Genomic DNA, 27,610 nt, shown 5'->3' with positions numbered 1-27,610 from the left:
TTTAAAAGATTGAAACTATACACAACACTTTCTCGGATCATAAAGGAATGAAGTTGGAAATCAATAATAGGCAGAGTGCCAGAAAATTCACAAATACGTGGAGGCTCAACAACACACTCTTAAACAACGAGTGGGTCAAAGAAGAAATTGCAAGAGAAATTAGTAAATACCTTGAGGCGAATGAAAATGAAAACACAACATATCAAAACTTATGGGATGCAGCAAAGGCAGTGCTAAGAGGGAAATTTATTGCCCTAACTGCCTATATCAGAAAAGAAGAAAAGGCAAAAATGCAGGAATTAACTGTCCACTTGGAAGAACTGGAGAAAGAACAGCAAACGAATCCCAAAGCAAGCAAAAGGAAAGAAATAACAAAGACTATAGCAGAAATAAATGAAATTGAAAACATGAAAACAATAGAAAAAATCAATAAGACCAGAAGTTGGTTCTATGAGAAAATCAATAAGATTGATGGGCCCTTAGCAAGATTGACAAAAAGAAGAAGAGAGAGGATGCAAATAAATAAGATCAGAAATGGAAGAGGACCATAACTACTGACCTCACAGAAATAAAGAAGGTAATAACAGGATACTATGAACAACTTTACGTTAATAAATACAACAATTTAGATGAAATGGACGGGTTCCTCGAAAGACATGAACAATCCACTTTGACTCAAGAAGAAATAGATGACCTCAACAAACCAATCACAAGTAAAGAAATTGAATTAGTCATTCAAAAGCTTCCTAAAAAGAAAAGTCCAGGACCAGACGGCTTCACATGTGAATTCTATCAAACATTCCAGAAAGAATTAGTACCAACTCTCCTCAAACTCGTCAAAAAAAATCAAAGCGGAGGGAAAACTACCTAATTCATTTTACGAAGCCAACATCACCCTCATACCAAAACCAGGCAAAGATATTACAAAAAAAGAAAACTACAGACCAATCTCTCTAATGAATATAGATGCAAAAATCCTCAATAAAATTATAGCAAATCGTATCCAACAACACATTAAAAGAATTATACATCATGACCAACTAGGATTCATCCCAGGTATGCAAGGATGATTCAACATAAGAAAATCAATTAATGTAATACACTATATTAGTTAGGGTTCTCTAGAGAAACAGAATCAACAGGGAACACTTGCAAATATAAAATTTATGAAAGTGTCTCACATGACCGTAGGAACGCAGAGTCCAAAATCCACAGGGCAGGCTGCGAAGCCGATGACTCCAATGGATGGCCTGGATGAACTCCACAGGAGAGGCTCACCAGCCAAAGCAGGAATGCAACCTGTCTCTTCTGAGTCCTCCTTAAAAGGCTTCCCATGATTGCATTTAGCATCACTAATTGCAGAAGACACTCCCCTTTGGCTGATTACAAATGGAATCAGCTGTGGATGTAGCTAACGTGATCATGACCTAATCCTATGAAATGTCCTCACTGCAACAGACAGGCCAGCGCTTGCCCAATCAGATGAACAGGTACCACAACTTGGCCAAGTTGACACCTGTCCCTAACCATGACATACACCATATCAACAAATCAAAGCAGAAAAATAACATGATCATCTCAATTGATGCAGAGAAGGCATTTGACAAGATTCAACATCCTTTCCTGTTGAAAACACTTCAAAAGATAGGAATACAAGGGAACTTCCTTAAAATGATAGAGGGAATATATGAAAAACTCACAGCTAATATCATCCTCAATGGGGAAAAATTGAAAACTTTCCCCCTAAGGTCAGGAACAAGACAAGGATGTCCACTATCACCACTATTATTCAACATTGCCAGAGCAATTAGACAAGAAAAAGAAATACAAGGCATCAAAATTGGAAAGGAAGAAGTAAAACGATCATTGTTTGCAGACGATATGATACTATACGTCGAAAACCCATAAAAATCCACAACAAAACTACTAGAGCTAATAAACGAGTACAGCAAAGTAGCAGGTTACAAGATCAACATTCAAAAATCTGTAGCATTTCTATACACTAGTAATGAACAAGCCGAGGGGGAAATCAAGAAACGAATCCCATTTACAATTGCAACTAAAAGAATAAAATACCTAGGAATAAATTTAACTAAAGAGACAAAAAACCTATATAAAGAAAACTTAAAAAAACTGCTAAAATAAATCACAGAAGACCTAAATAGATGGAAGGGCATACCGTGTTCATGGATTGGAAGACTAAATATAATTAAGATGTCAATCCTACCGAAATTGATCTACAGATTCAATGCAATACCAATCAAAATCCCAACAACTTATTTTACAGAAATAGAAAAACCAATAAGCAAATTTATCTGGAAGGGCAGGGTGCCCTGAATTGCTAAAAACATCTTGAGGAAAAAAAACGAAGCTGGAGGTCTCACGCTGCCTGACTTTAAGGCATATTATGAAGCCACAGTGGTCAAAACAGCATGGTATTGGCATAAAGATAGATATATCGACCAATGGAATCGAATAGAGTGCTCAAATATAGACCCTCTCATCTACGGACATTTGATCTTTGATAAGGCAGTCAAGCCAACTCACCTGGGACAGAACAGTGTCTTCAATAAATGGTGCCTAGAGAACTGGATATCCATATGCAAAAGCATGAAAGAAGACCCATATCTCACACCCTATACAAAAGTTAATTCAAAATGGATCAAAGATCTAAACATTAGGTCTAAGACCATAAAACAGTTAGAGGAAAATGTAGGGAGATATCTTACAAAACTTACAATTGGAGGCGGTTTTATGGACCTTAAACCTAAAGCAAGAGCACTGAAGAAGGAAATAAATAAATGGGAGCTCCTCAAAATTAAACACTTTTGTGCATCAAAGAACTTCATCAAGAAAGTAGAAAGACAGCCTACACAATGGGAGACAATATTTGGAAATGACATATCAGATAAAGGTCTAGTATCCAGAATTTATAAAGAGATTGTTCAACTCAACAACAAAAAGACAGCCAACCCAATTACAAAATGGGAAAAAGACGTGAACAGACACCTCTCAGAAGAGGAAATACAAATGGCCAAAAGGCACATGAAGAGTTGCTCAATGTCCCTGGCCATTAGAGAAATGCAAATCAAAACCACAATGAGATATCATCTCACACCCACCAGAATGGCCATTATCAACACAACAGAAAATGACAAGTGCTGGAGAGGATGCGGAGAAAGAGGCACACTTATCCACTGTTGGCGGGAATGTCAAATGGTGCAACCACTGTGGAAGGCAGTTTGGCGGTTCCTCAAAAAGCTGAATATAGAATTGCCATACGACCCAGCAATACCATTGCTGGGTATCTACTCAAAGGACTTAAGGGCAAAGACACAAACGGACATTTGCACACCAATGTTTATAGCAGCGTTATTTACAATTGCAAAGAGATGGAAACAGCCAAAATGTCCATCAACAGAAGAATGGCTAAACAAACTGTAGTATATACATACGATGGAGTATTATGCAGCTTTAAGGCAGGATAAACTTATGAAGCATGTAATAACATGGATGGACCTAGAGAACATTATGCTGAGTGAGTCTAGCCAAAAACTAAAGGACAAATACTGTATGGTCCCACTGATGTGAACGGACATTCGAGAATAAACTTGGAATATGTCATTGGTAACAGAGTCCAGCAGAAGGTAGAAACAGGGTAAGATAATGGGTAATTGGAGCTGAAGAGATACAGACTGTGCAACAGGACTAGATACAAAAACTCAAAAATGGACAGCACAATAATACCTAATTGTAAAGTAATCATGTTAAAACACTGAATGAAGCTGCATCTGAGCTATATGCTTTGTTTGTTTGTTTGTTTTACTATTATTATTACTTTTATTTCTTTTCTCTATATTAACATTCTATATTTTTGTCTGTTGTGTTGCTAGTTCTTCTAAACCGATGCAAATATACTAAGAAATGATGATTATGCATCTATGTGATGATGTTAAGAATTACTGATTGCATATGTAGAATGGTATGATTTCTAAATGTTGAGTTAATTTCTTTTTTTTTCCCGTTAATTAATAAAAAAAAGAAAAAAATATAGTCTTAAATGAAAAAAATAAAGACAATTTAGCTCATATTTTACACTCACAACAATATTAAAATACACGTATACAGGGTGCACAGGTGGTTCAGTGGTAGAATGCTCACCTTCCATGCGGGTTCAATTCCCAGATCACGCTCCCCCACAAAAAAAATTTTTTTAATTAAAAAAAATAAATAAATAAACATACACACGTACGATGAGAAAACCTAAGGAATATATTTAAAGTGATATATCTAATTGTTTTGTTTTTCTATAAAGCCACTTCAAAACAAAATTTCTTAACACAATTTCAGCTCTAATTTGCCTATATAATATAAAATTATTTCTTTAGGTAAGTTCTCTTTTCCATTTATAATATTTTGCATTAATGATCTCATAATTGTTGAAACCTTTGCTTCTCAGAATACATTTAAATTTGAATAATTATATTAATGCTAATATGTTGAATAATTTAAAATATAGCATTATATACAAATAAACTGAAGTATTTAATCGTTGCCTTAACTTTTTAAAGTTTATGCATTAATTTCAACGATGCTAAGCAACATACAACATAAATACTTTAAATGACAAAAATTTTGGATCAACAGCTACAGGACAGCTTAGATGCAAGAGATGGGTTACAAAATGCTAGCTGGGGAGCATTGTTACGCATGCTGAAATGCAGGGATTCTTGATAGAAACAGTAAGAAGGGAACATACTTTGCTGTATTTTGTTGAGAGCTCTCTTTTGTTTTTAATTAGGCCTTAAAGAAAATAGAAGGTCCAGTTTATAGAGATCTGAGGCACTATATAAGTTCATATACTGACTAAAATATACTATTATTTATTATATATGCAATGTCTTGCAAACTTGTAGTACTTTATAAATTTTTTTGATGTGGTTATTGATTCCCTATAATAAATAAGAAAGCAGCTAGTTACTTAATAAAATATGCTGTGATCCCAGTAGTTAGAACAGTGTTTCAGGAACTCAATAAAATTGTTGTTGAATTGATATTTAAGGTCCTTTTTTTATGAAAGAGTTGTTTAAAATTGAATGACAATATTAAAAGAAAAGTATCTAAAAAGAAAATTATCTAATAAAAAGAGAAAGTCATTCCCAATTTAGGGGGGTCGTGAAAAACAAAATCAACACTGAGGAAATTGAGAATCTTCTTATTTCCATGACATTATAGATAAAGAAAAAGTGTAAACTGTAGCCAGAAAGGAAGACTAAGTAGGAGCTATTTCATTTCCTTTCATACTTACAAAAAAAAATTTATTAAGTTCTCATTTCTATCGCTGACTACTGACAGAGGAGGAAAAATAACTTAGGAATGAAATGCCTCCCAATAATTCCCAACTTTCTAGGCATTACATACATTTTTTTTTGTATGCTGTATGGTGAGGTCACATTTCATTCTTTTACCATGTGAGTATCCCATTATTGCAGCACCATTTGTTGACTATTTTGTTTGTTGGTTTGTTTTTGTTGGTCTCTGTTTGCTTGTTTGGGAAGTGCATGGGCCAGGAATTGAACCCGGGTCTCCCACATGGTAGGTAAGAATTCTATTCATTACCTACACTTGATACATATATTTTACATCCCGTCTATGCTTACAATTTCAGAGTTTCTTCTAAATTTTGTATAGCTGATAAACGGCAACAACACAGACTATGTGATATTTTGTTGATATGATATGCCATAGTCTGTTTAGTAATCTCTATTACTGGGTGTTTCAATTATTTCCAGTATTGCAAGCATGTTGATCCCATGCTTAGACATCTCTGTGCACAAAGCAGTTGACATTAGTTTTAACTGTACAAAGTACACTTTTTTTCTTTTATATTGTACATGTTGACATATATATTGTATCAGAGGAAGGAATATATATCATATAACCTAAGGGTTGGACACAGAATAGTAGTAAAATCATAGAGCTTCTCTCTCTTAAATTGGTTAGGGTCCCTCAATTCAGTATATTTATTGATCCAAACATGAGGGTAACTGAAATCAGCAATGCACCAAAAAATTGCTTGCTCATGCTCAGAACAAGTTTGGATTCACACAATGCAAGGCTATACATTACCATTTATTTACAATAAGTTCAACAATCAGGTATCCTCTTTCTCCTTTCCATATTTTTAAAACTATATCCATGTAAGTTCAGTTTCTTAATAGAAACTTTTAATATTTATTGCGTTTTATAGCTATGTGCCAAATACTGTTTTAATTGTTTTAAATACATGTTGCATTATTTAATGCCTCTATCATCTTACATCAGTTCTAAAACCAGTGAAATTCAAATTCAGAAATATATTACTTTTCTGAAGGAATTGAGAAGGCAACTATGTTCTAATAATTCCAGAGCTAGTCACAACATTCCAATAGCAACTCTGATAATAACACCTTCTATTCACAAAATGCATTACAGTTTACAAGCATTTTTAAATTTCATATCACCCTATGAGGAAAGAATTACCATTCCACAGAAGTGTAAAGGGAAATCAGAGATTAAGTCTTACAACTGTTAATTTGCAGAGATGGAAGTAGAATTCAAGTCTCCTAGGTACCAGTCATAATCTTTCTTTTATGGAAAATGATAAATGAAGAGGAGTTCGGAACTGCAGAAAGTTAGAAAACCACAGATAGATTCTAGGACTATTGCCAGGAGCAAAGGAGACATTTGCAGGCATTTGCTGCAATCTTTGCAAAACAAACAAACAAACAAACAGTATTTCAGTCTTAAAAATGGCTCCCTGCTAATGAATACTTAGGAGATATCATGGTAAGTGTTTAATAAATATTGGCTGACCTGGCAGGTAGAAACTCTACGTACTATTCTTTCTATTGAAATTCAAATCCCTTATGATAGTACCTTTAACTTAAACTCTACATGCTTATACATACACAGTTATTCTACGATTAGAATGGGTAAATATTAGGAAGCAATAAAACAGAACATTTTATATACCCTAAGTGTTTAAAGAGAAAGGACACATTCTCATAGTACCTTGTGTACTGTAGGCAGTCAATAAATGGCTGGTAGATTGGCTAAAAACTGAAAGTGAACTATAAAAGTCCAAAAAATGCTTACAAATATAAATATTACATGCATATAGTAAAAACATAAATATATATTATAACTATAATATATATAGTTTCTTTGATAAAATGCAACATATTGAGAGGCACTGGTCTTAATAATTCATTTTAAGTCTTTCACATCCTTTGATACTCCTTTACTTTGATCACCCAATGATCACCTGGCTAAGAAAATACAAGCATACTAGCATCCAAAGAAATGTAGCAACCTGGCCTTTAAAAAATATGTTAATGGGATTATTACAAGAGACACAATCAAAAACTATTTTCCTCTTGTCAATTATCTATGAGCCACAGGAAGAAGAAAATATGCACACTTTATAGCATCACTAAAGTTCACTGGGCAAAGGAGACTCTAGGAAAGATAAGAATACTGAACTCTTTGCACATACATATCTGGAAAATTACTTCAATTGTCACTGAAATGTCACTCTTGCATTCTCAACTTTATTTTAAAAGGAATTAAATTACATTCCAATAACAAAATTCTTCAATAATTCCACAATTTTAGAAAGAGTTTAAACTGCTGCTGATGTGGTCAATTTCATAATAATGATAAGCTTTAAAGTTTTCTTAAAGGTAAAGCATAAGGTCTCTTAAAGGTAAGAGCTTGTCAAAAATGAGCTCAACTGGATGAAGATATTATCAGACTTCCCATTTAAGGTTATAAAAAGGGAATAACAACAACAGCAACAACAACACAGGTCCTAACTCATAATTAAAATAGTTCAGCAGATAATGTCAGCCATTTCTAAGGCAATCAGATAAAAATTTAAGCATCCTTTTTTTGGCTTTAGGTATATCACCATTGATATAAAACACAATCTTAGATTTAAACAAGCCCTAAACGAGGTTTTAAAAATATTTGTTGATTTTGTTGTCTGAAATGAGTCAAACACAAATTTCTATTTTGTCATCTAAACAAAAATTTAAGATTTGTATCTTGGCTTCCACAGTCAAATTGTATGTTTTTCTGATCTAAGCATATCAAAATTTCTACTTATTAAAAGCCAACAATTAATTCTACTCTAACTGGTTCTTTCTAATAACTTGTCTTAAATTGTAAATAATTTTTACTAAAAGACAATAGTGGAAATTCTGCTTTTAGTTCTAAACTTTGTCATAATGAAATTACTTGATTATTTCTTCCCTAACATTGCAATTAGCATGCAAAAGTAGATGAGTGGGGATTAATGAGGGTTAAAAGAAAAACAAAAACTTTTACATAGGCTTCAAAATAAAGTTCAAGGGTCTAATGTAATAAAAATTCTCTTAATTAATAAAAAACACTCATTTATTACTATCCTTTACTAACACTCATTGAAAGAGAGTTTCAGAAGCTGTGACTACCCTTTTAAAAAAACTGAACTAATTAAATAAATTTGTTATATAATGAGCAAATAGAGTGGCTGAGGTTAATATAAAGCACAAACAATTAAAATTGCATATTAATTAAATCTGAGCCATCCCTTATTTCCCCTTATTCATCATAATATACCTTCTCTTACTGACTGATGGGTTGATTCCCCTTTTAGACTCAGCATCCTGGAGAAGCCATTGGAAAGGGTAGAGAAAATACCACGGATGAAATATCCCTGCTGCTCAGATTCCACTGACCCCAATGAAGTCGGCCATGGTCTAACAAATCTGATACTGCAGTGGGGTGCTGGTTCTGAAATAGATCTGGTGAATGGAATCCGAAGTGAATGGGTGTTGACCAAGTTCAGCTGCTCCAGTGATGTTCCAGGGACCTCATTAGCAGAAGTATCATTACCACTCATCTTTGAGAGGACCTTTTGTTGTGATTCATCCAGGTCTCCTTTATGATTCTGCATTCTCTCCCTCTTGGCCCCTTTCCACCTAAAGCTGGGATGTGTTTGCCACTGATAAGCACCCAGTGGCTTTCCCAGATTGGAAACAGCATATACATTTTTCTTCCTCTTGTTTTTCATTGGACCACACCATGGATAACTTTTTAAACTTGTTCCTGTATCTAAATTTCCATAAACAGGTTCTGACAAAGATCTTCGATACCTTGAAGGACAAGGTGATGTTTGTCTCTTAAAGATGTTCATCTTCAAAGAATCCATTTTTTAACAATTTCTCTGAGATTTAATTTTCCTCTTCTCTGCAGTCTTTGCCGTGGAGCCACACTTGTCCGTGTAGTCCAAAACATTCAACTGCTTAAGCAGCTTTCTTTGTGTGGCTTTGAACCACAGCAGATGTTGCTGTTTAAGAGCTGGTGTCATGTTATTACTTCACTTTCCCAGATCTCTGAAATTTCATAGCACCCAAAAACCTTCTGCCTGAAGCAAATTATCTTCAGAGTACAGAGAAAGTAAAGACTTCCAAAAGACCATCTCATATCCTGCAGTAGGTTACATTTTCTGTCCTATGTGTTCAGGAAATGATCTTTAAAAAATAAGAAGTGAAATAAAAGAGACAAAAACCCACAAACACCTTTATGGACCAATAGTAGTTAAGGGTTCAACATGCAAATGAAAAGTGGGTTAAAAACAGATTATGAAAGTACTCAAGCTGACAGTCACACTTTCCGGAAGAAAAAGAAAAAAAGAAAAAAAACCATTCCCTAGGGTGGAACACGGTGGCTCAGCAGGCAGAGTTCTCACCTGCCATGTCAGAGACCCGGGTTTGATTCCTGGTGCCTGCTCATGGGGAAAAAAAAAAAAAAACCTTCCCTAAAAGCGAGCTCTTTGAGAGACAGTTCCTCAGAACAACTTTTGAAATCTGTATTTCAGAAATTTAACTTCAAGCAAATCATTGTTATGCCCACAACGTATCTCAAAGTTAATGTTTCTCAGTCAATAGGTAAAGCACACTCTTTTGGTCAAATCGGCACTCCAAAGAGGAGGGGGAAAAAAAAAGTCAAAAGAATGCTAAAACCTAATGTCATGATTGATGTAAATATACCAGGGAAAATTAAGAAATGCACAAATGGACAGATAGGAAATCAGGAATACATAACATCTGCTATGAACTATAGCAAAAGAAAGGAAAGTCTTGAGGCAAGACTTGTGGCCAATGGAACATAGAAACATACAGACCTAAATGATTTCTAGAAGGGAAAAGTTTGTTTTGTAAATCTAATTGGGATAAGTTGTCTGGAAAAACATTCTCTCTCTGTTTAGCCAAAAGAATTCTTTTCTTCTTCTTTGTGCTCTTTACCACTTTCAGAAAGAGCTGACTATTTCAAATTTTGCTAAAGCAAGTACCTTTTATTGAATCAAGATCATGAATGCCAAGTTTTTGTCTGGTTAATTTTTTTTTTTTAACTGTCTGCTCATAAACCCCAGAAAATAGGGCTTTTGAATGGAAAGCCTGACAGACGTCAGACTACCAATAAAAGAGATATAACAGGGCAATCAAAGTCACTTTGCAAGTTGTACAAATGATTATTTCATTTGGAAAACTAAAAACTAGCCACCGCTTTGCAGAATCTGTGCAATGAAAAGGGATTTTCATACTACATCTTTCCCATTACTGCAGAAATAATAAAAGAAATTTAACAACATATTTATTCCTTTAATCACACTAAAATGTTCTAGTTTTCCTTTTATCTATAAAGCAATAATTATAAATAAAAAAGCAATAAGTTAATTTTATTTGCTAATATAGTCTCTAAGCTTATGTATTTGTATCTTAAAGAAATGTTGAAGCAGTTGGTTTTGCCAAAATAGACATATAAAATCAGAATAATCATTTTATGGCACATTGCACCATCCACAAAAATTAATCTGTGATGGAAAAGACACCTAAATATTAAGTATAAAAACTAAATGTAAAATGTAAATACATATATGCAAACTATGAAAATGCAGATATAAAATGTAAAATACAAACCTTATAAAAGAAAACATAAGACAACATTTTACAGGCCTGAGGGTAGGGAAAGGTTTCTTAGGACACAGAAAGCAATAACCATGACAGGAAAAAATAACTAAAATTGACTTCATAAAAATTTAAAACTTCTGCTCAATAGAAGACATCGCAAAATGGGACAAAATATTCAGAGTAAAAATATCTCAAAAAGAACTGTACCAGAATATGTAAAGAACTCCTACAACTCCTTAATAAAGACAAAAACCTAGTTTTAAAAATGGGCAAAACACTTGGACAAATTCTTCACAAAGAAAGATACATAATGACCAATAAGATACAAAAAGTATTTAATTTCATTAGTCATTAGGGAAATACAAATTAAAAGTGCAAAGAAATATCACCCATACCCACCGGAATGGCTAAAATGTAAAGGGCTGATATTACCAGATATTGGCAAGGATGTGGAACAAACAGAACTCACATAATTGGTAGTGGGAGCATTAAAAAAGGGTACAACTACTATGGAATAAGTATAAGTATGGCAGTATTTTTATGGAGTAAAACATATATATATGTATTCTAGTGTGCTAGCTGCCAGAATGCATATACCAGAAATGGAATGGCTTTTCAAAGGGGGAATTTATTAAGTTGCAAGTTTACAGTTCTAAGGACATGAGAATGTCCAAATTAAAGCAAGTGTATAAAAATGTCCAAATTAAGGCACCAACAAGAGGTTACCTTAACTCAAGAAGGGTTGATGAAGTTCAGGGTTCCTCTCTGGACTGGAAAGGCACGTGGAGAACATGGCAACCTCTACTAGCTTCCACTCCACCCTCTTGCTTCATGAAGCTCCCTGGGGGCGTTCTCCTTCTTCATTTCCAAAGATGGCTGGCTGGTGGACTCTGTGGTTCTCTCATCATTCTCATGACTGTGCTCTGTTGCTCTTCCAACATTCTAAAGTTTTTTCCAAAGTGCTTCCTCTTTTAAAGGATGCCAGTAAAACTAATCAAGACCCACGTGTAATGAGTGGAGTCAAATCTCCCTCTATTCAAAAGTTAATACCCACAAATGGGCAAGTTACATCTCCGTGGAGATAACCTAATCAAACCCCCAACCTATAGTGCTGAATAGGGATTAGAAAAACCAGTGTTCCAGAAGATTGATTAGGATTAAAACATGGCTTTTCTAGGTTACATAAATCTTTTCAAATTAGCACCATATGCTATGACCCAACAATTCCACTCTTAGGTACTTACTCAAGAGAAATAAAAATATATGTACTTGTACTTGTATTTTCAGAGCAACTTCATTCATAACAGCTATAAACTGGAAACAATCCAAATGTCTGTCACATTAGTCCATCACAAGGATAAACAAGCTGTAGTATGTTTATATAGTGGAATAGTATTCAGCTATAAAAAGAATGAACTACTAATAAACAACACAATGAGGATGAATCTCCCAGCTATTATATGAACAAAAGAAACTGGACACAAAAAAACACACATTGTATGGTCTCATTTATATGGCATTCTGGAAAAGGGAAAACTAATTTACAATGGAAAAAAAATCAGAAAAGCAACTCTCAATGGTAGAGGACACTATTAACTAATAAGGGGCACTGGGAGACTTTTGGGAGTCATGAAAACATTCTGTATTGATAGGGATGTGGGTTACTTGGTCATATGATTTTTAGTTTGCTGGCGGCTAAAACAAGTATCATACAATGGGTTGGCTTAACAATAGGAATTTATTAGCTGAAGGTTTCAGAGACTAGAAGGCTTGGGTCCTCCTGAGGTCAGTATCTCCTTGCTGACCAGCAATCTTTTGGGGTTCCTTGGCTTTTCTGTACATGGCACACAGCAGCTTCTTCTCCTTTCTCTTCTGGGTTCCAATGACATCTAGCTTCTGCCTATTCCCCATAACTTCTCCCTTCATCTGACTGTCACTTTGCTTATAAAGGACTCCAATAAAACAGATTAAAGCCCACATGATTCAGCTGAACCACACCTTAAATGAAGTAGCATCTTGAAGAGATCTTACTTACAGTGGGTCCATATCTACCAGAATGTGGACCAAGACCATGTCCAAACTGGGTACACATTTCAATCTACCAAACATGGGTGTATGTATTGATTAAAACTCATCAAATTGTTCTTTTCAGATTTAAACACTTCACCATAATTAAATTTCACTTTAAAAAAGTGTAAGGAATACTGAACTTGACCTAGTGGGTTTGTTTATTACAGTAGTATCAGTTAGGAAACCCAAAGCTACTTTCTGTATATTCTATACTTGAGGGAAAATATACATACATTGAGAATAATGGGTACCATGTTTCTCACTGCTGGAGAAGGGGGTTAAAATATGGAAATGGTGAAGGATAGAAGAATGCATGAAGGGGATGCCCACTGGCCAAATCCAGAAATACCTGAGCATTAAATAAGTGATGATAGTATGAATAAATAATCTATGAATCCATTTTGATATGAACAAACAAATACATGGGAAAGAAAAATCCTACTTATAGTAAAATGTCAAATATGAATATGGAAGGAATGATGCAATTAGAAAATAATCAATAAATATTTAAACTATTGGGTAAAAATTTGACGAGGAACAAGATATTTACACTCACACAGTACCTCCCCACAAAGTACCTATTAATCACAAAGGAAAAAGTAATAATTGACAGAGGAAAAACCTGGCACATAGTATCGTAACCAAGTGTTCAAAATTATCACCAATATTGGAATATGAATTGATGTTATGTGCCTAATGACATGAAGAACACATCACTTTTGTGTTATTCTTGCCAAAATGCATAATCTGTTTCATGAGAAACACCAGACAATTCTAAATCAAAGAACATTCTACAAAATAACTGTCCTACAGACCCTTCCAATATGTAAAATTTAGAATTGCCATAGCCCAAATACTCCTAGAGAGAAGGATGGAAAGATCAAAGTTGATAGTGGAGTTATACAGAGAAGACAGGACTTAACAAATGAATATGAATGCTGAATCATTACATTGATATCTCTTTTACTCTCCAGTATTTTAGAGTACTTAGAAGTAAAAACTTAAAATTGTGGAATTGTAACCCACGTCAAGCTCTGAAATATGTTCAACAACTAACTGTGGTGCTGTGCTTTGAAATTTATGGCTTTTTTGTACATATGTTATTTCTCACAAAAAAAAAGAAGGAAAAAAGTCTATTGTGATGATAAAAAAAATATTTAAGCCCTCTAGCCTCCTATATTCTGGAGCAGCTAGAAGGAAAAATATGGGCAGAAAATACGGTAGCCCATGACAAACTCTGGGATCTGTCCTGAAACTACTTATTGAAGAGTGCTTTGAAAAACTACTGCTTTTTTATTTCTTTGTTTTGTATATATGTTATACTACACAATAAAAAAAGTTAAAAATAAAAGTAATTTTTTTAAAAAAATGGGTTCAGGGCAGGCCACTGTGGCTTAGCAGGCAAGAATGTTTGCCTGCCATGCCAGAGGACCCGGGTTCGATTCCCGATGCCTGCCCCACGTAAAAAAAAAAAAACAGGTTCGGTTCCTGGTACCTGCCCATGCACAAAAATAATAATAAATAATAAAAAAAATAAATAAAATAATAATGGTCCTGCACACCTCAAAAAGATCAAGGACAAGAAGAAAAAAAAAGAAAGGCTACAAAACTATTCCAGTTTAAGTATATATAGAGAAATTTAAATGCAATGCATGATTCTGGATCAGATACTGGAAGGAAAAATAGCTATAAAGGACATTATTGAGACAACTGAAAAAATTTGAATATAGGTTGGGGATTTGATAATATATCAATATTAAATTTCCTGATTTTGATAGTTTTACTGTGATTTTGATAATTTTACTGTGGTCATATGGGAAAATGTCTTTTTTTTTTAAATGAAATACATACAGAAGTATTTAGGGATAAAGGAATAGAGTGTTTCCAACTTACTCTCAAATGATTTAAGCTGGGCATGTAGAAGTAAATAAAATATAATGATGTGAACAAGGCAAAATGTAAACAATTGTAGAATCAAGATAGAGGGTATATGGGAGTTTACTGTGCTCTCATGAATTTTCTAAAGGTTTAAAACTATTTTAAATAAAACATAAAATTTGTTTAATTTCACGACTACTTCTTTTGGGACTATAATAAGATTTTTTGCTTCTGAACATCTTTTGAGTATCATAAGGCTATATATAACTTCACAGATTTTATGGAGGAAGGAAGCTCCTCAAGAACACCCCATTAAAATACCTCAGCAGAAAGTTAAACTAACGCTATAATTTTGAGAAAAGTTGCTCAGTGGAAGTAGAACTTGAACCCTGTAATCAGCACTGTGAAATTCAGAGACTCATATGAGAAATAGCCTAACATCAAATAAGTAAGCTTATGGGTAATAAGAATTGTGGTTATTTCTAAATTTATCAACTCAATTCTTTTGAAAACTATCACAATTCTTGGTACCAGAAGCTCCCCTATTTACTCAAGGAATATGGAACTGAACAATATTAAATAAGACAAAAAAAAAAAAGAATCAAGAGAAATTCGAAAGCAGAAAGAACCACAGACTGAGAACATGGCAATCTATAAACTGGAGCAAAGAAATAAAGGAGAATATTCAACTCTCTTACAATCAGCCAAAATTTGATTTGGTAAATGCTCAAAATTACCTTCTCTCATTATGAAAGCATAATATCATTTATGTTAATTATTTCTCCAAACTTTACCTTTGATCTGAATTTAAAACAGTAACTTGGCCCTCCTCATTTTCCAAATTTTCTAAAATGGGCATAATAAATTTATAAATCAAGAAAAAATATTTAAAGGATTTATAATTTCTTAAAATAAGAAACAATGACCCTAGCACCACTGAATTTCTATTTTCACTAAGAATCCTACTTTAAAAATTGACTGGTTGGGCGGTCCACGGTGGCTCAGCTGCAGAGTTCTCACCTGCCATGCTGAAGATCCGGGTTCAATTCCCACAGCCCCAGGTTCAATTCCCGGTGCCTGCCCACGCAAACAACAACAAAAAAATTGGCTGCTGGTTGAATGTCAAAACATGAATGTTTCTGTCACTTCAAGTAACAACTAATTACTTAAAAATTTTATTTAATAATAATTTTAATATTTAAAGTACAGCCTTAAGCACCATTCTGATTAAAGGTGAATTCACTGAACGAGTGCATAAGTACATATATTTATATGGAACCAAATTTCAAAATTTTATTGAGCAACTACCAGGTATCAAGCACTATAATAGGACAAAAGGAACAAAAAAGCATAGGACAGATACTGTCCTTCCCTCTTATATATCTTCTAGCTGTTCAGGAAAGGCTTACACTGGAAAGGGGAAAATATAGTGTGTAGGAAAGGGACGTTTACTAAGTCTAGGAAATAAGGTATGACACCAATTTCTTTTTTGATTCTTTTGGATGTATATTCAGTTCTGCTATGATGTGGTATATTCATTTCTGAACATCATTATTCAAAATTGCATAATAAAATCATGGGGCTTATGGGGAAGATAGGGTTGGGGATTCAATACTCAGAAACTTCAACAATGGCAACTAAAATAAGATAGGAAGCTAATAAAATCTGCACTACAATTTAACACATGTTAAATGGTTAAGAAACATATAAATACTATACAAATATGGCAATTCATCTTGAAAAAGACTTAAAGGTTGAAAAGGTACCTTGAAAAGGTACAACAGCTTTTGAGTTATTATAAAATGATGGGGGGAGGAAATCAGAGGGACAGCTTTAACACCAGATGGTACTTGTTTGAAATGTATGTGTTTGGGGTATTTTTATATGGCAGAAAACTGAGATACTTGGTAGTTATTTAAGGTGTGTGCATTTTGAATATTCCTATGTGCCTTGGTTTAGCTGGGTAAAGGTTTCTGCATTCAGCTGGTGTTTCTCAAAGAGGAATGGCATAAAAGCAAACGTGAAATTGTATGGAACACAACTGTATGAAAGAATTGTGTGCAACAAATTCTCATTGTCAGAACACACATTAAAACAGTGCCGACTAAATCTTCTCTTTCCTTCCATACAACCTATATGATAAAAAAACAGGTAAAAATCAGCAGGAGACCCTATCATTGGAAGGCACAATAAAAGCAGGGGGGAAAGTAACTCTTAGTCTTAGTAAAATCAGCTTTTTAATTCAATTCAATTTTTTTTGTATTTTTATTTCCTGTCTTCTTTCTTAAGCAGAGCAATAAGGACCGGGGGACCAGGTGCAAGAAAACAAAACAGTAGATCTGATTTTTGTCCAGGGCTTCTCAAATTTTAGTGAGATAAATCAGCAGGGGATCTCATGAAAATGTAGATTTTGATTCCGTACATGTAGGATAGGACCTGAGATTCTTCTACGTTTCTAACAAGCTCCTAGGTGATAACCTGTGTTGCTGGTTCATTGACCACACTGTGAATAACGAGCTATAGATAAATATTAAACTGAAAGGAGTAAAAGGAGTCTGCAAAGCTCCTATGAAATTTAGCTAGGTTCACTAAAACAGAAAACTGTATTGGGATACAAGGACAAAGAGAGAACATTTGCCTGAAATGTTCTGTAAGATTTTATATATCACATGGATATCTAACAGTACTCCTGGTAGTCTGCTAAATGAGAATCACATATAGAGTAATCCTAGTCGAATCACTTCCTTGGATACAGCAACCCTTATTTACAACCCATAACTAAGTTACAATTAAAAACCCCAACAATCTTCCACATTTAACATTCATACCAATACACAAAGATACATATGACTGTTAACTGCAGCATTTTTTTTCATGGAAGGAAGGAAGGAAGAGAGGGAGAGCCTAATGACCATCAGCAGGAGATTGAACGTATTGGTCAGAAAACAGAACCAATTGGATATAAACGGATTTTTTTACAGGAATCGGCTCACACAACTATGAGGATTGGCAAGTCCAAATTTCGCAGGGCAGGCCACCACAAGTTGAAAATTTGGTGAAGATGAAGTTGAGTTCCCCAAGAGAAGTCACAAGTTGGAAATTCTGATGAAGATGATGAATTCCCAGTAGAAGCTAGCTGACTGAAGTAAAGATAGAAACTGTTCCTTCTGACTGCTGATATCCTCAGTGCTCAATTTCTAAGGTTTCCATCTGATGGGATGAAGAGACACCTCTCACTGCTGAAGGAAATCTCCTTTGTTGATCGTGGGATGCAATCAGCCACAGGTAAAATCAACTGACTAATGATGGAAATCCATCTATGAAATGGCCTCACAGTAACAATCAGGCCAGTGTTTATTTCACCAAAAATAGTACACCATAACCTAGGTAGTTGACATGTGAAATTAAACACCGTTTAATTTATTTAACTGACTAAATAAATCACTGACAAAAAGAAAAAGATTAATTCTTATATGTGGTACAAAGACACACAAGAGTACTTACTAATGGAGAGTACAACTTAGAAATCGCCTTAGACCTACTATACAGTTTTAACTTTTAGCCATGACAAATAATACTTAGGAAAAAACTTAAAGATAAATTTACCTGGAAAGGGGTCCAACAGATAACATAAAAATGCAAGATATACCATAATAAGTAAGATCCCTTTTCTTAAAGATTACTACAATATGTCAGTACACACATGGTGGAATATGCATGTATAGGAAATTTTTAGTTATTTTCTTTTAAAGTGGAATTACGAGATTTTCATTGTTTATATCATTAATTTCTGTAATATACAAAGTCTTACAATGAGCAAATATATTTTTATGCCTTTTAAAGCAAAAAAATTAAAATATATGTATTTTTAAAATCTATCCACAGCAAAAATAAAAGCTTTATCGTGAACCTAAGGAATAAAAATTAGAAAACGGAGGAACCAGACAGGACGTCAGAAATCAACTTAACCAACTCTTTTATATTGTAAGTAATCCAAAAATGCCAGAAAGGCGGAATTTGTCCATAACTACTTGGTTATCAACAAAAAGACAAGAACACAGGGTGTATCCTAATTATCAGTTCAGGACTCTACCATCTGCCTCAAGAAGCATTTTCCAAACTATAATCCACATAAAAAAGTAGAGAAATTTAGGCTTCAAATGCACAGGTGTGACATTAAGTACTCAATATTCTAGTGGTATTTAGTTTTAATGCTAAAATTCTTTCTGTCTAAAGTTTTTAATAGGAAACCAGTCTTTCATTAAAATGTCTTTATGGATTTAATTTTTAAAAAAAGATGCAAGTAGAGATGAAAAAGCAAAACCTGAGCTTTCTCAATCTACAAATAGTCACATAGTCTAGGACCACTTCCAGATCTTATGACATACCTTTTCTATACAGAACTTCTATTCTATATATCCCACATGTTCTTTTGTAGTAGACCTGAGTTATGCCACAATTAACAAAAAGTTCTGATATTCCATTAATAAAATAAAGGCACATACCTCTTAGATAAAACCATAAAAAGCTTTAAAAATGCGATTCATTTCGATTGACCAGAAGACTTCTTTCAAAAATGCAAAGTCCTTGCTTATACAAAGCTAAGTAATTAATAACAAAACATCCCTTTCCCATCTGCTATCAGTGGATACATCTGCTTCCTGATGAAACACTTCCTTTGACAAAAAATACCTTCCTTCTAAGTCTTAGAAATGAAAGACACACCTGACACATATACAGCTGCTTCTCATTTAAAAGACAAATGTCAAAATCAATGTTTTTTAATTAAAAAAAAAACCTGATGATTTCTGATGCCATTATTAAAAGTTTTCTTTATATATATAGTCCTCTAATCCCTCTGATCACACCTTCTCTCTCTGAGGTTTTGTCTCCTCTATCCAACCTCTAAATGTTGGGAGTTTTTCAAGGCTTGGTCTTTTGTACCCTGTCTCCATATCGTCACCAGCTACACTGTCCACAAACATGTACTTACACCTCCATTTCAGACCTGTTGTCCTTTGAGCAACATACTCATAAATTCATTTTGATGGCTTCTGGCTAACTCAAAGGCATCTCAAATTCAAAATATATATCCCAAGATCTTTCTTTTAAAATCTGGTCTTAATCTAATGTCCCTATCCAAAAAACGGTACCAAATCCATCCAGTTGTATAAACCTCAAACCTGAATCATCTCCTTCTTACTCCTCAATATCCAATCCAAAGTCTGACTGATTTTACCTCCTAAGTATTATTTAATCTATCTTCTTCTTAACGTCTCCAAATCAATCTACCATTATCTCTCCCCTGGTACAACAGCCTCCTAAACTTATGTACATATCTATTATGTTCCCCTGCAAATCATTTTTCCTATTGTACTCTGAATAATCTTCTCAAAATATAAATTTACTGTGTCCTATATAAAACTCTTCTATGTCTTCCCACTACTCTTATAATCGAGACAAAATTCCTTAAGATAGCCTCTATCACCTCTTCCACATCATTTCCTTAATATAGCCTGGTCCCCACCTACCCTCTTTCTTGTAGATACATGAATTCTTTCAGCCCTTCATATTTGCTACTCTTTTTCCCACGGGCCTCTTACTCAGACTGTTCCCTCTGCCTCTCCTCCTTCCCTAGTTAATGCCTACTTGTGCTTCAGATTTTAGCTCAAGTGTTATGTCCTCAGGAAAGGCTTTTCCTGACTTCCCTAACTAGGGTCATCTGATATGCCATAGTAGTAATTGTATATTTGGTTATAAGATTATTGATCAATGCCCATTTTACCAACTAGGCTGTAAAATCCATGCCTGTTTTTATTTTCGTCAGCTTCTCCAGTGTCTGGTATATGAGAGGCAGTCAATAAAAATTTGTTGAATTAATTAATAAAAAGTGAACTTCCAACTACTACTAAGAAGGGTCAGTGTGTATGTATCTGAGTATAGCATTACCTCTGATACCAGGAAGAGCACATCTAAATACAGAATCCAAAAAAGGGGGGCAGTGAAATACGCTCCAGAAAATTATTTTCCTTCAACCAAGTAGTATGTTCTTTGGTCTTAAATGATATGTTTAGAGAAGAATACTAAAGGAAGTAAAAGGAAAAGGCAAGAAAGGGTCAAGAAATATTGCTTTAACTTGCTAGAGCATAGTTTATTTTTGACCCCAGAGATAACTATTTAGTAGATACAGAAAATATTAGTAGGCTTTTTCTCTTTTTCTTTCTGAAAGACCAATCACGTGATTCTAAGGTAGACTTAACTTAGCACTAAAAATGGAAAGTGCTAATTATTCTAAGCTTCAGCAGACCAAGATGGGAAAACGATGTAATCCAGGATTCCATCCTCCACCCCCACAAAGTTTTAGACAACAAACGAAATTGGCAGAATATCTTTCTCAAAGTTCCAGAAAACAGTTAAAGGTTCGCAGTAAGTAGGCAAGCACAGAATCAAGAAAAGGCAACTTAAAAATGGATGATAACTGTGATCAATTGTACAAATATAAGAAAGTTTTTACATGACTAGAACAAATGTACATCACTACTATGGGTGGTATATGGGCAAAAAACAATTAATACAAACTAAGGACTATAGTTAATGGTAACATTGTACTATTGCATCAATTGTAACAAAGCTAAGCATCAATAATAGGGTACTTAAAGGGGTATGGGATTTTTTTTTCTGAAGAAATGAGAATGTTCTCAAATTCATTGTGATAGTGGTAGATTCATAACTATGTGATTATACCAAGGGTCACCAATTGTACAGTTTGGATGTATTATACGATATGTGAATAAAACTTTTTTTTTTAAAAAGGTAGGAAAACCTCTTGACAAACTTGCTATGGTATTAATCATATGGTATTATGGTATGGGGTTCTCTAGAGAAACAGAACCAACAGGAGAAATTTGTGAATATGAGATTTATTAAAGTGTCTCACGCAATTGTGGGAATGGAAGAGTCAAAAATCCATAGGGTAGACTGTGAAGCTGGTAACTCCAATGAAGGATCGCAACAAACTCCAGAGGAGACTCGTTGACTAAAGAAACAGCGAAAACTCATGTCTTCAATTGACTGGATTATCTCATTGTGGGAGACAGGTCTTCAGTTGATGATAGATGATAGATGTAATCAGCCATAGCTGTAATCAACTGACTGATAATTAATAAATCAGCCTCCCAGTTTATCAATCAGTGATGAAATATCCTTGCAGACAACTGGGCATCATCACCTGGCCAAGCTGACAGTAGAACCTAACCATCACACTAGTCTTTTAGCCACCTCCCTCCCCAGCTCACCAGGGAACAAATCTGTACTCACAGAGTAGGTATCAGATCCCAGCTCCAAAGAGAACAGAGTAACCGTTGTCCACATACTCAGCTGTAGGTATGTCTGTGCCAGTTTGACTGGTGGCAGGCTGAAGGACTAAATCAGGACACTCTGTTGGCCTGCCATCCCAGAGCCTGCCCTGTGTGTGGAGGTAGCTCGTAAGGCAGCTGGAGCACTGTGGGAGAGCAGTCAAGGGACATCTACATGGGGAAAAGGAGTGCCAACTTTGGAAATGCAGCATGGTATGTGGGACCAGAAGGAGAGAGAGCTTACTGGAGGAAAGGGAAACTTTTGAATCCATATGGCAGGAGATTCCTACAGCCATGTGAACAAGACTAGGACAAGACAGAGAAAAGAATAAGGAACATGGGGAGGGCCCTGCACTTTTGTCTAAGGGTTTTCTTTAGATGCATTGTGAGACAGGTCAAGCTCTGAAGGAGAATACCCACATAAGCAAACCTGCTACTGTTTTTTGTTGTTGTTGCTGTTGCTTTGTGGGGATTGCTGTTACTGTTCTAAGCTCCTAACAGTCAAGGAAATCTCTGACGTAATAATTACACAGTACAAACATAAGAAACAAGCATCTCAGTGGCTAAATTTCAGAGATGATGCATAAAAATATTAAAATGTATGGTATTCAAAAACAGATTTTCAGGCATACAAAAGAAAGGAAATGATGGACTATGCAAGAGAAAGCATTAGAAACCATTAAGGACAAGATCAGATTTTGGATATAACAGTAGGGTCTCTTTAAAAAATTGCCTTAAGTATGCTTAAAGAACTAAAAGAAAACAGATAAAAAACTAAGGAAAATGATAGAACAAAATTAGAATTTCAGTAAAGAGATAGTAACCAAACAGAAATACTGGAGGTGTAGAACACAGTTATGGCAATAAAAAATTATCTACAGGGGATCAACAACAGATTAGAGCTGGCAGAAGAAACAGTTAATGAATCTGAAGACAAGAAAATTGAAATTATGCAGTCTGAGAAGCAAAAGGAAGAAAAACTGAAGAAAAGTAAATAAAGCCTAAAAGATCTGTGGGACACCATGAAGTATATCAATACATGCGTTATGGAGTGTCAGAAGGAGAAGAAAGGGGCAAAAGGAATATTCAAAGAAATAATGGCACAAAACTTCCCAAATTCAATGGAAAGCATGAATATGTTTTTCAATATATTCAACAGCCCAGCGAACCCCAAACAGGATAAACATGAAGAAAACCACACCCAGACACACTATAATTAAACTGTCAAAAGACAAAGAGATCCTGAAAGAGAGAAGAAATGAGTCATGTACAGGGGACTCCTGTAAGATTAAGTGATAATTTCTCATCAGAAACCATGCACAAGAAAACAGTGGGATGACATATTTAAAATGCTGAAAGAAAAATAAAAATCAAACCAAGAATTCTTTATCTGGCAAAATAATCTTTCAAAAGAAGGGGGAGATTAAGACATTCCCAGATAAACAAAAACTGAGACAGCTCATCACTAGTAGGCCAGCCCTACAAAAAAATGCTACAAGAACTTCTTCAGGTAAAAAGGATACTAGACAATAGATCAAAGCCACATGAAGAAATAAATATCTCTGGTAAAGGTAAATATAAATGTCAGTACTATTATATTTTTGATTTGAGCTTCCACTTTTTATTTTTTACAGGATCTAAAATGCAAATGCATAAAAAGTAATGACTCTATGGGTTTAAACATACAAGATATAAAGATGTAACTTGTAATAAGACAAACATAAAAGTGGGCAGACAGGAACATTATTTACATATGGTATTGAAGTTAAATAGGTAGCAAATAAGATTGCTACAGATTTAGGATGCTGAGTTTAACATCCTAATCATATATCTGAAAAAATATGCAAAGAAGGATATGAGATGGGATCCTAAAGGGTTCACTACAAAAGACCAACTGAATATAAAAGTAGAAGTAATGGAAATACTGAGGGACAGAAAAAAAGGTATATGGCTCACAAAAAACAAACAGCAAATTAGCAGGAGTAATTCTTACATTACTGGCAGTTAACATAAATGTAAATGGGTTAAATTTGCCAGTCCAAAGGCAAAGATTGACAAAATGGATAAGAAAGGATGACCCGACTCTATGCCCTTTATAAGACACTCACCTTAAAAGCAAAGATACAAGGAGGTTCAAAGTAAAAGGATGATGCTGGGGATTAAATCATGCCCCTCACAAAATGCACATTCAGGTCAACCTGTGATTCTATGTGATTCCCCAATTGTAAAGGGGACCTTTGAAGATATCATTAGTTAAGGTGTACCCAAACTGAATGGAAGGTGGGACTCAATCCAATATGGCTAAAGATTTTATAAGCAAAAGAAGTTGGAAAGATAAGCTATGGGGAGCAGCTAGAAGCTGGAAATCAACTGAACCAGAATAGAGAGGAGAAGATGCCACCATGGGCAGAAAAGCCAAAACCAACGATCACAGGTTGTCAGTCCTGGAACGCCATTCTTTTTTCCCAGCTGAAAAGTGGCATACATCATTTCCATCTGTTCACTTGATTAGAACTCAGACACATGGCCACATCACTTAGGCAAGTGAGACTAAGAGAAACAGCCCAGTTATGCACCCAGAATGAAAACAAAACAGGTTTGGTGAACATCTAATGAGTATCTACCACAGTCAAGTGTAAATATTGACTGCTATTATCAGTTGAGTTATTTAAAGCAAGTTACCTAAGCTTCTTTATCTATATGATAGGAGTAATATGCTAAGTGAAAAGGAATGGTAATATATCCTTGCCTTTGCTACAATCAGAAATTTTACTGTTTACTGTGCTTCCATATGAGATAACATCTGAAGAAAAAAAAACCCACAGCTAAAATAAAGTTTGAAAACGACCAGAAATAAAGTAACAGGAAAATTGCCATTACAGAAAATGGCTAATATGCACTATGTAATAAGCTATCTGCTTAGAAGCCAGATAACCCTACTAGTAACAAGTTCAAAATAAAAACACACAAGTCCAGGACTTCTTTTTCAGTCATTGGCATCAATTCTGTGAAACCTATCTTGGTTACTCAAAAGGCTTTGGTTTTCTTTTGGCTTAGCTTTAAATTACTTTATATATGACCTGGTTAAGTTAGGCTTCCAAATCGCTAAGTTCCAAATAAGTTATAATTTGTGTAGTTACAGTAACTGCTACTACAAAAAAGATACAACTTAGTTATCGTGCTTAGATCCCTGAATTTAGGCGGGAATGTATTTTCTTTACATTTTTTTATTTTGAGGCATAAGCTATATATAGTATAGTAAAGCACGCCACATACGCAAAGTACAAAGTTCACTGAGTTTTTACATATGTGTATTCACCATCAGATCAAAATATAGACTTTTAGCTTCTAGGGGTAGCTCCTCACATACTCTTTTCCAGTCTATAACCACCCACTTCCTCTGACCCAGAGGTAACAACTATTCCAATTTGTAGGTCCACTATTCTTCATCCAAACCTTCAGGACAAACATGTTTCAGAATTCAGAAGAGTTCAAATTTTTATTATTTATATATCTATATGTTCCAATTAGGTAACACTACTACACACCAGTGGGGTGTGGGGCAATACTTAATTATCACTCTCAAACAAAATGTATGAACATTCACACTAAGTGGGATAAAACTAAATAGGCTTGTGTCAGTTCACAGCAGGTAAATTCAGTTAGGTCAAGTTTTACCACCAAATAGCCATGAAAAGACATTTAGCTGTCAGAGATTTTTGGATTTTGGAATTGTATATAAGGAACTGTGAAGCCATGCAATGTTCAGCACAGAAAGATAACCAAATACAAGACAAGAAATCATAAACACAAACAAGTAAAATCATGCAAAAAAAACGCACCCATCAACAAACTGAGATATCATGTATTAGAATCACAAGACCAAATCTATATAATTATATGGTTTTAATATATGGGGCAATAAAAGCCACGTTTGAAAAGTTGGCAAAAGACTGCAAATTATAAAAAGTGCTATAGCATATTCAAAAAAGAAGTAAATAAAAATCACAGGACAGAAAAAAGAAAATTAGACACAAGAGAAGAGAGAATTAAGATAGAACAAACTATTCAGAATAAAACACTGGAAAACAAAATGTGAAAAATGTAAAAATATAGGAGAAGAAGGAGCTATAGTGACAAAGTTTAACATACTAAATTGGAGTCACAAAAGGAAAAGAAAAAAAAAGGACAGGAAAAATATGATTGGTTGAAAATTTTCCATATCTGACAAATGATATCAAGTCACAGCCTCAACAAGCACAAAGAATTTCAAGCAGAAATAAAATCCAAGAAATAGAGATGAAGTAGGAAAGAAAAGTTAAGGAAAAAAAAACTCTTATTATCACTCTGAGAATGATTCAAGCACATGTTGGCCTCCATTAAAATAAATAGAGGAATTCAAAATAGCCAAAATAAAACAAAAAGACAAAAAAAAAGCCTTAAAAGATCACTTGGGAAACAAAAGTGGCAAAATATCCAGAAAAGGACAAAAAAAGCAGAGAAAGAAAAAATTAGAAAAATTGATAACTAGTGGGTCAATCTAGCAGGTCTACTGTAGGGAAAGTTCTATATTGATTGCTGGCAGATTAGAAGTGCTCTGGAGAGTAAGAGAGAATATATGCTTTAAAGTTAGAAAAACATAACGTTTACCCAGTGTGTTAGTTAGATTCAGTTGTCAACTTGGCCAGGTGAGCATACCTAATCTTGTTGCTGCAGACATAAGCCAACAGTACGTGAACCTCATCTGTTGCCAATTACATCTGCAGTCAGCTAGGAGGCGTGTCTGCTGCAATGAGTGACGTTTGACTTAATCGGGTGGTGCTTAAATGGGAGATCGCAATGTAGCACAGCTAAGCAGCTCGGCATTCCTCATCTCAGCACTAGCAGCTCAGCCCAGGCCTTTGGAGATGCAGAAAGAAGTCACCCCTGGGAAAGTTGTTGGAAGCCAGGGGCCTGGAGAGAAGACCAGCAGAGACCATCTTGTGCCTTCCACGTAAGAAAGAACCTCAGTGGAAAGTTAGCTGCCTTTCCTCTGAAGAACCAACAAAATAAATCCTCTTTTATTAAAAGCCAATCCGTCTCTGGTGTGTTGCATTCCAGCAGCTAGCAAACTAGAACAGTCAGTCTCATTCATAATCTTATCCAGTTGATTGCTTAATTAACATCTCTTAGCCTTACTTTTCCTCAACTAAAAAAGACTACAGTGGAGATGCACTATACATGTATATGCATTGTCTATCTGTGTTGCATGGAATGGAGACAAGAGCGGAGTTATGTTTAAAATAAATAAGCAAAGCAATAATTGGGTAT

The 27,610-nt window shown here is 34.7% G+C and overlaps 1 protein-coding gene across 6 annotated transcripts in view; it reads right to left on the bottom strand.

The window, feature by feature from the left end:
- The window catches only part of RASAL2 (RAS protein activator like 2), a 562,368-nt gene that overhangs the window by 366,597 nt on the left and 168,161 nt on the right, over window positions 1–27,610 (bottom strand). For 2 of the 6 annotated variants that reach the window (XM_077157099.1, XM_077157100.1), the window contains exon 1: window positions 8,644–26,229. The exons of the other annotated variants lie outside the window; for them this stretch is intronic. In XM_077157099.1, coding sequence (XP_077013214.1) covers window positions 8,644–9,235 — 592 coding nt within the window. In that variant the 5' untranslated portion in view covers window positions 9,236–26,229. Of the gene's footprint in view, window positions 1–8,643; window positions 26,230–27,610 lie in introns of those variants that run through there. 6 annotated transcript variants of the gene reach the window in all.

Source organism: Tamandua tetradactyla, chromosome 4 (genome assembly GCF_023851605.1).
Source record: "Tamandua tetradactyla isolate mTamTet1 chromosome 4, mTamTet1.pri, whole genome shotgun sequence".
Lineage (NCBI taxonomy): Eukaryota > Metazoa > Chordata > Mammalia > Pilosa > Myrmecophagidae > Tamandua > Tamandua tetradactyla.
Note: the sequence above shows the minus strand (reverse complement) of the source record. Positions and strands in the feature narration are given on the sequence as shown.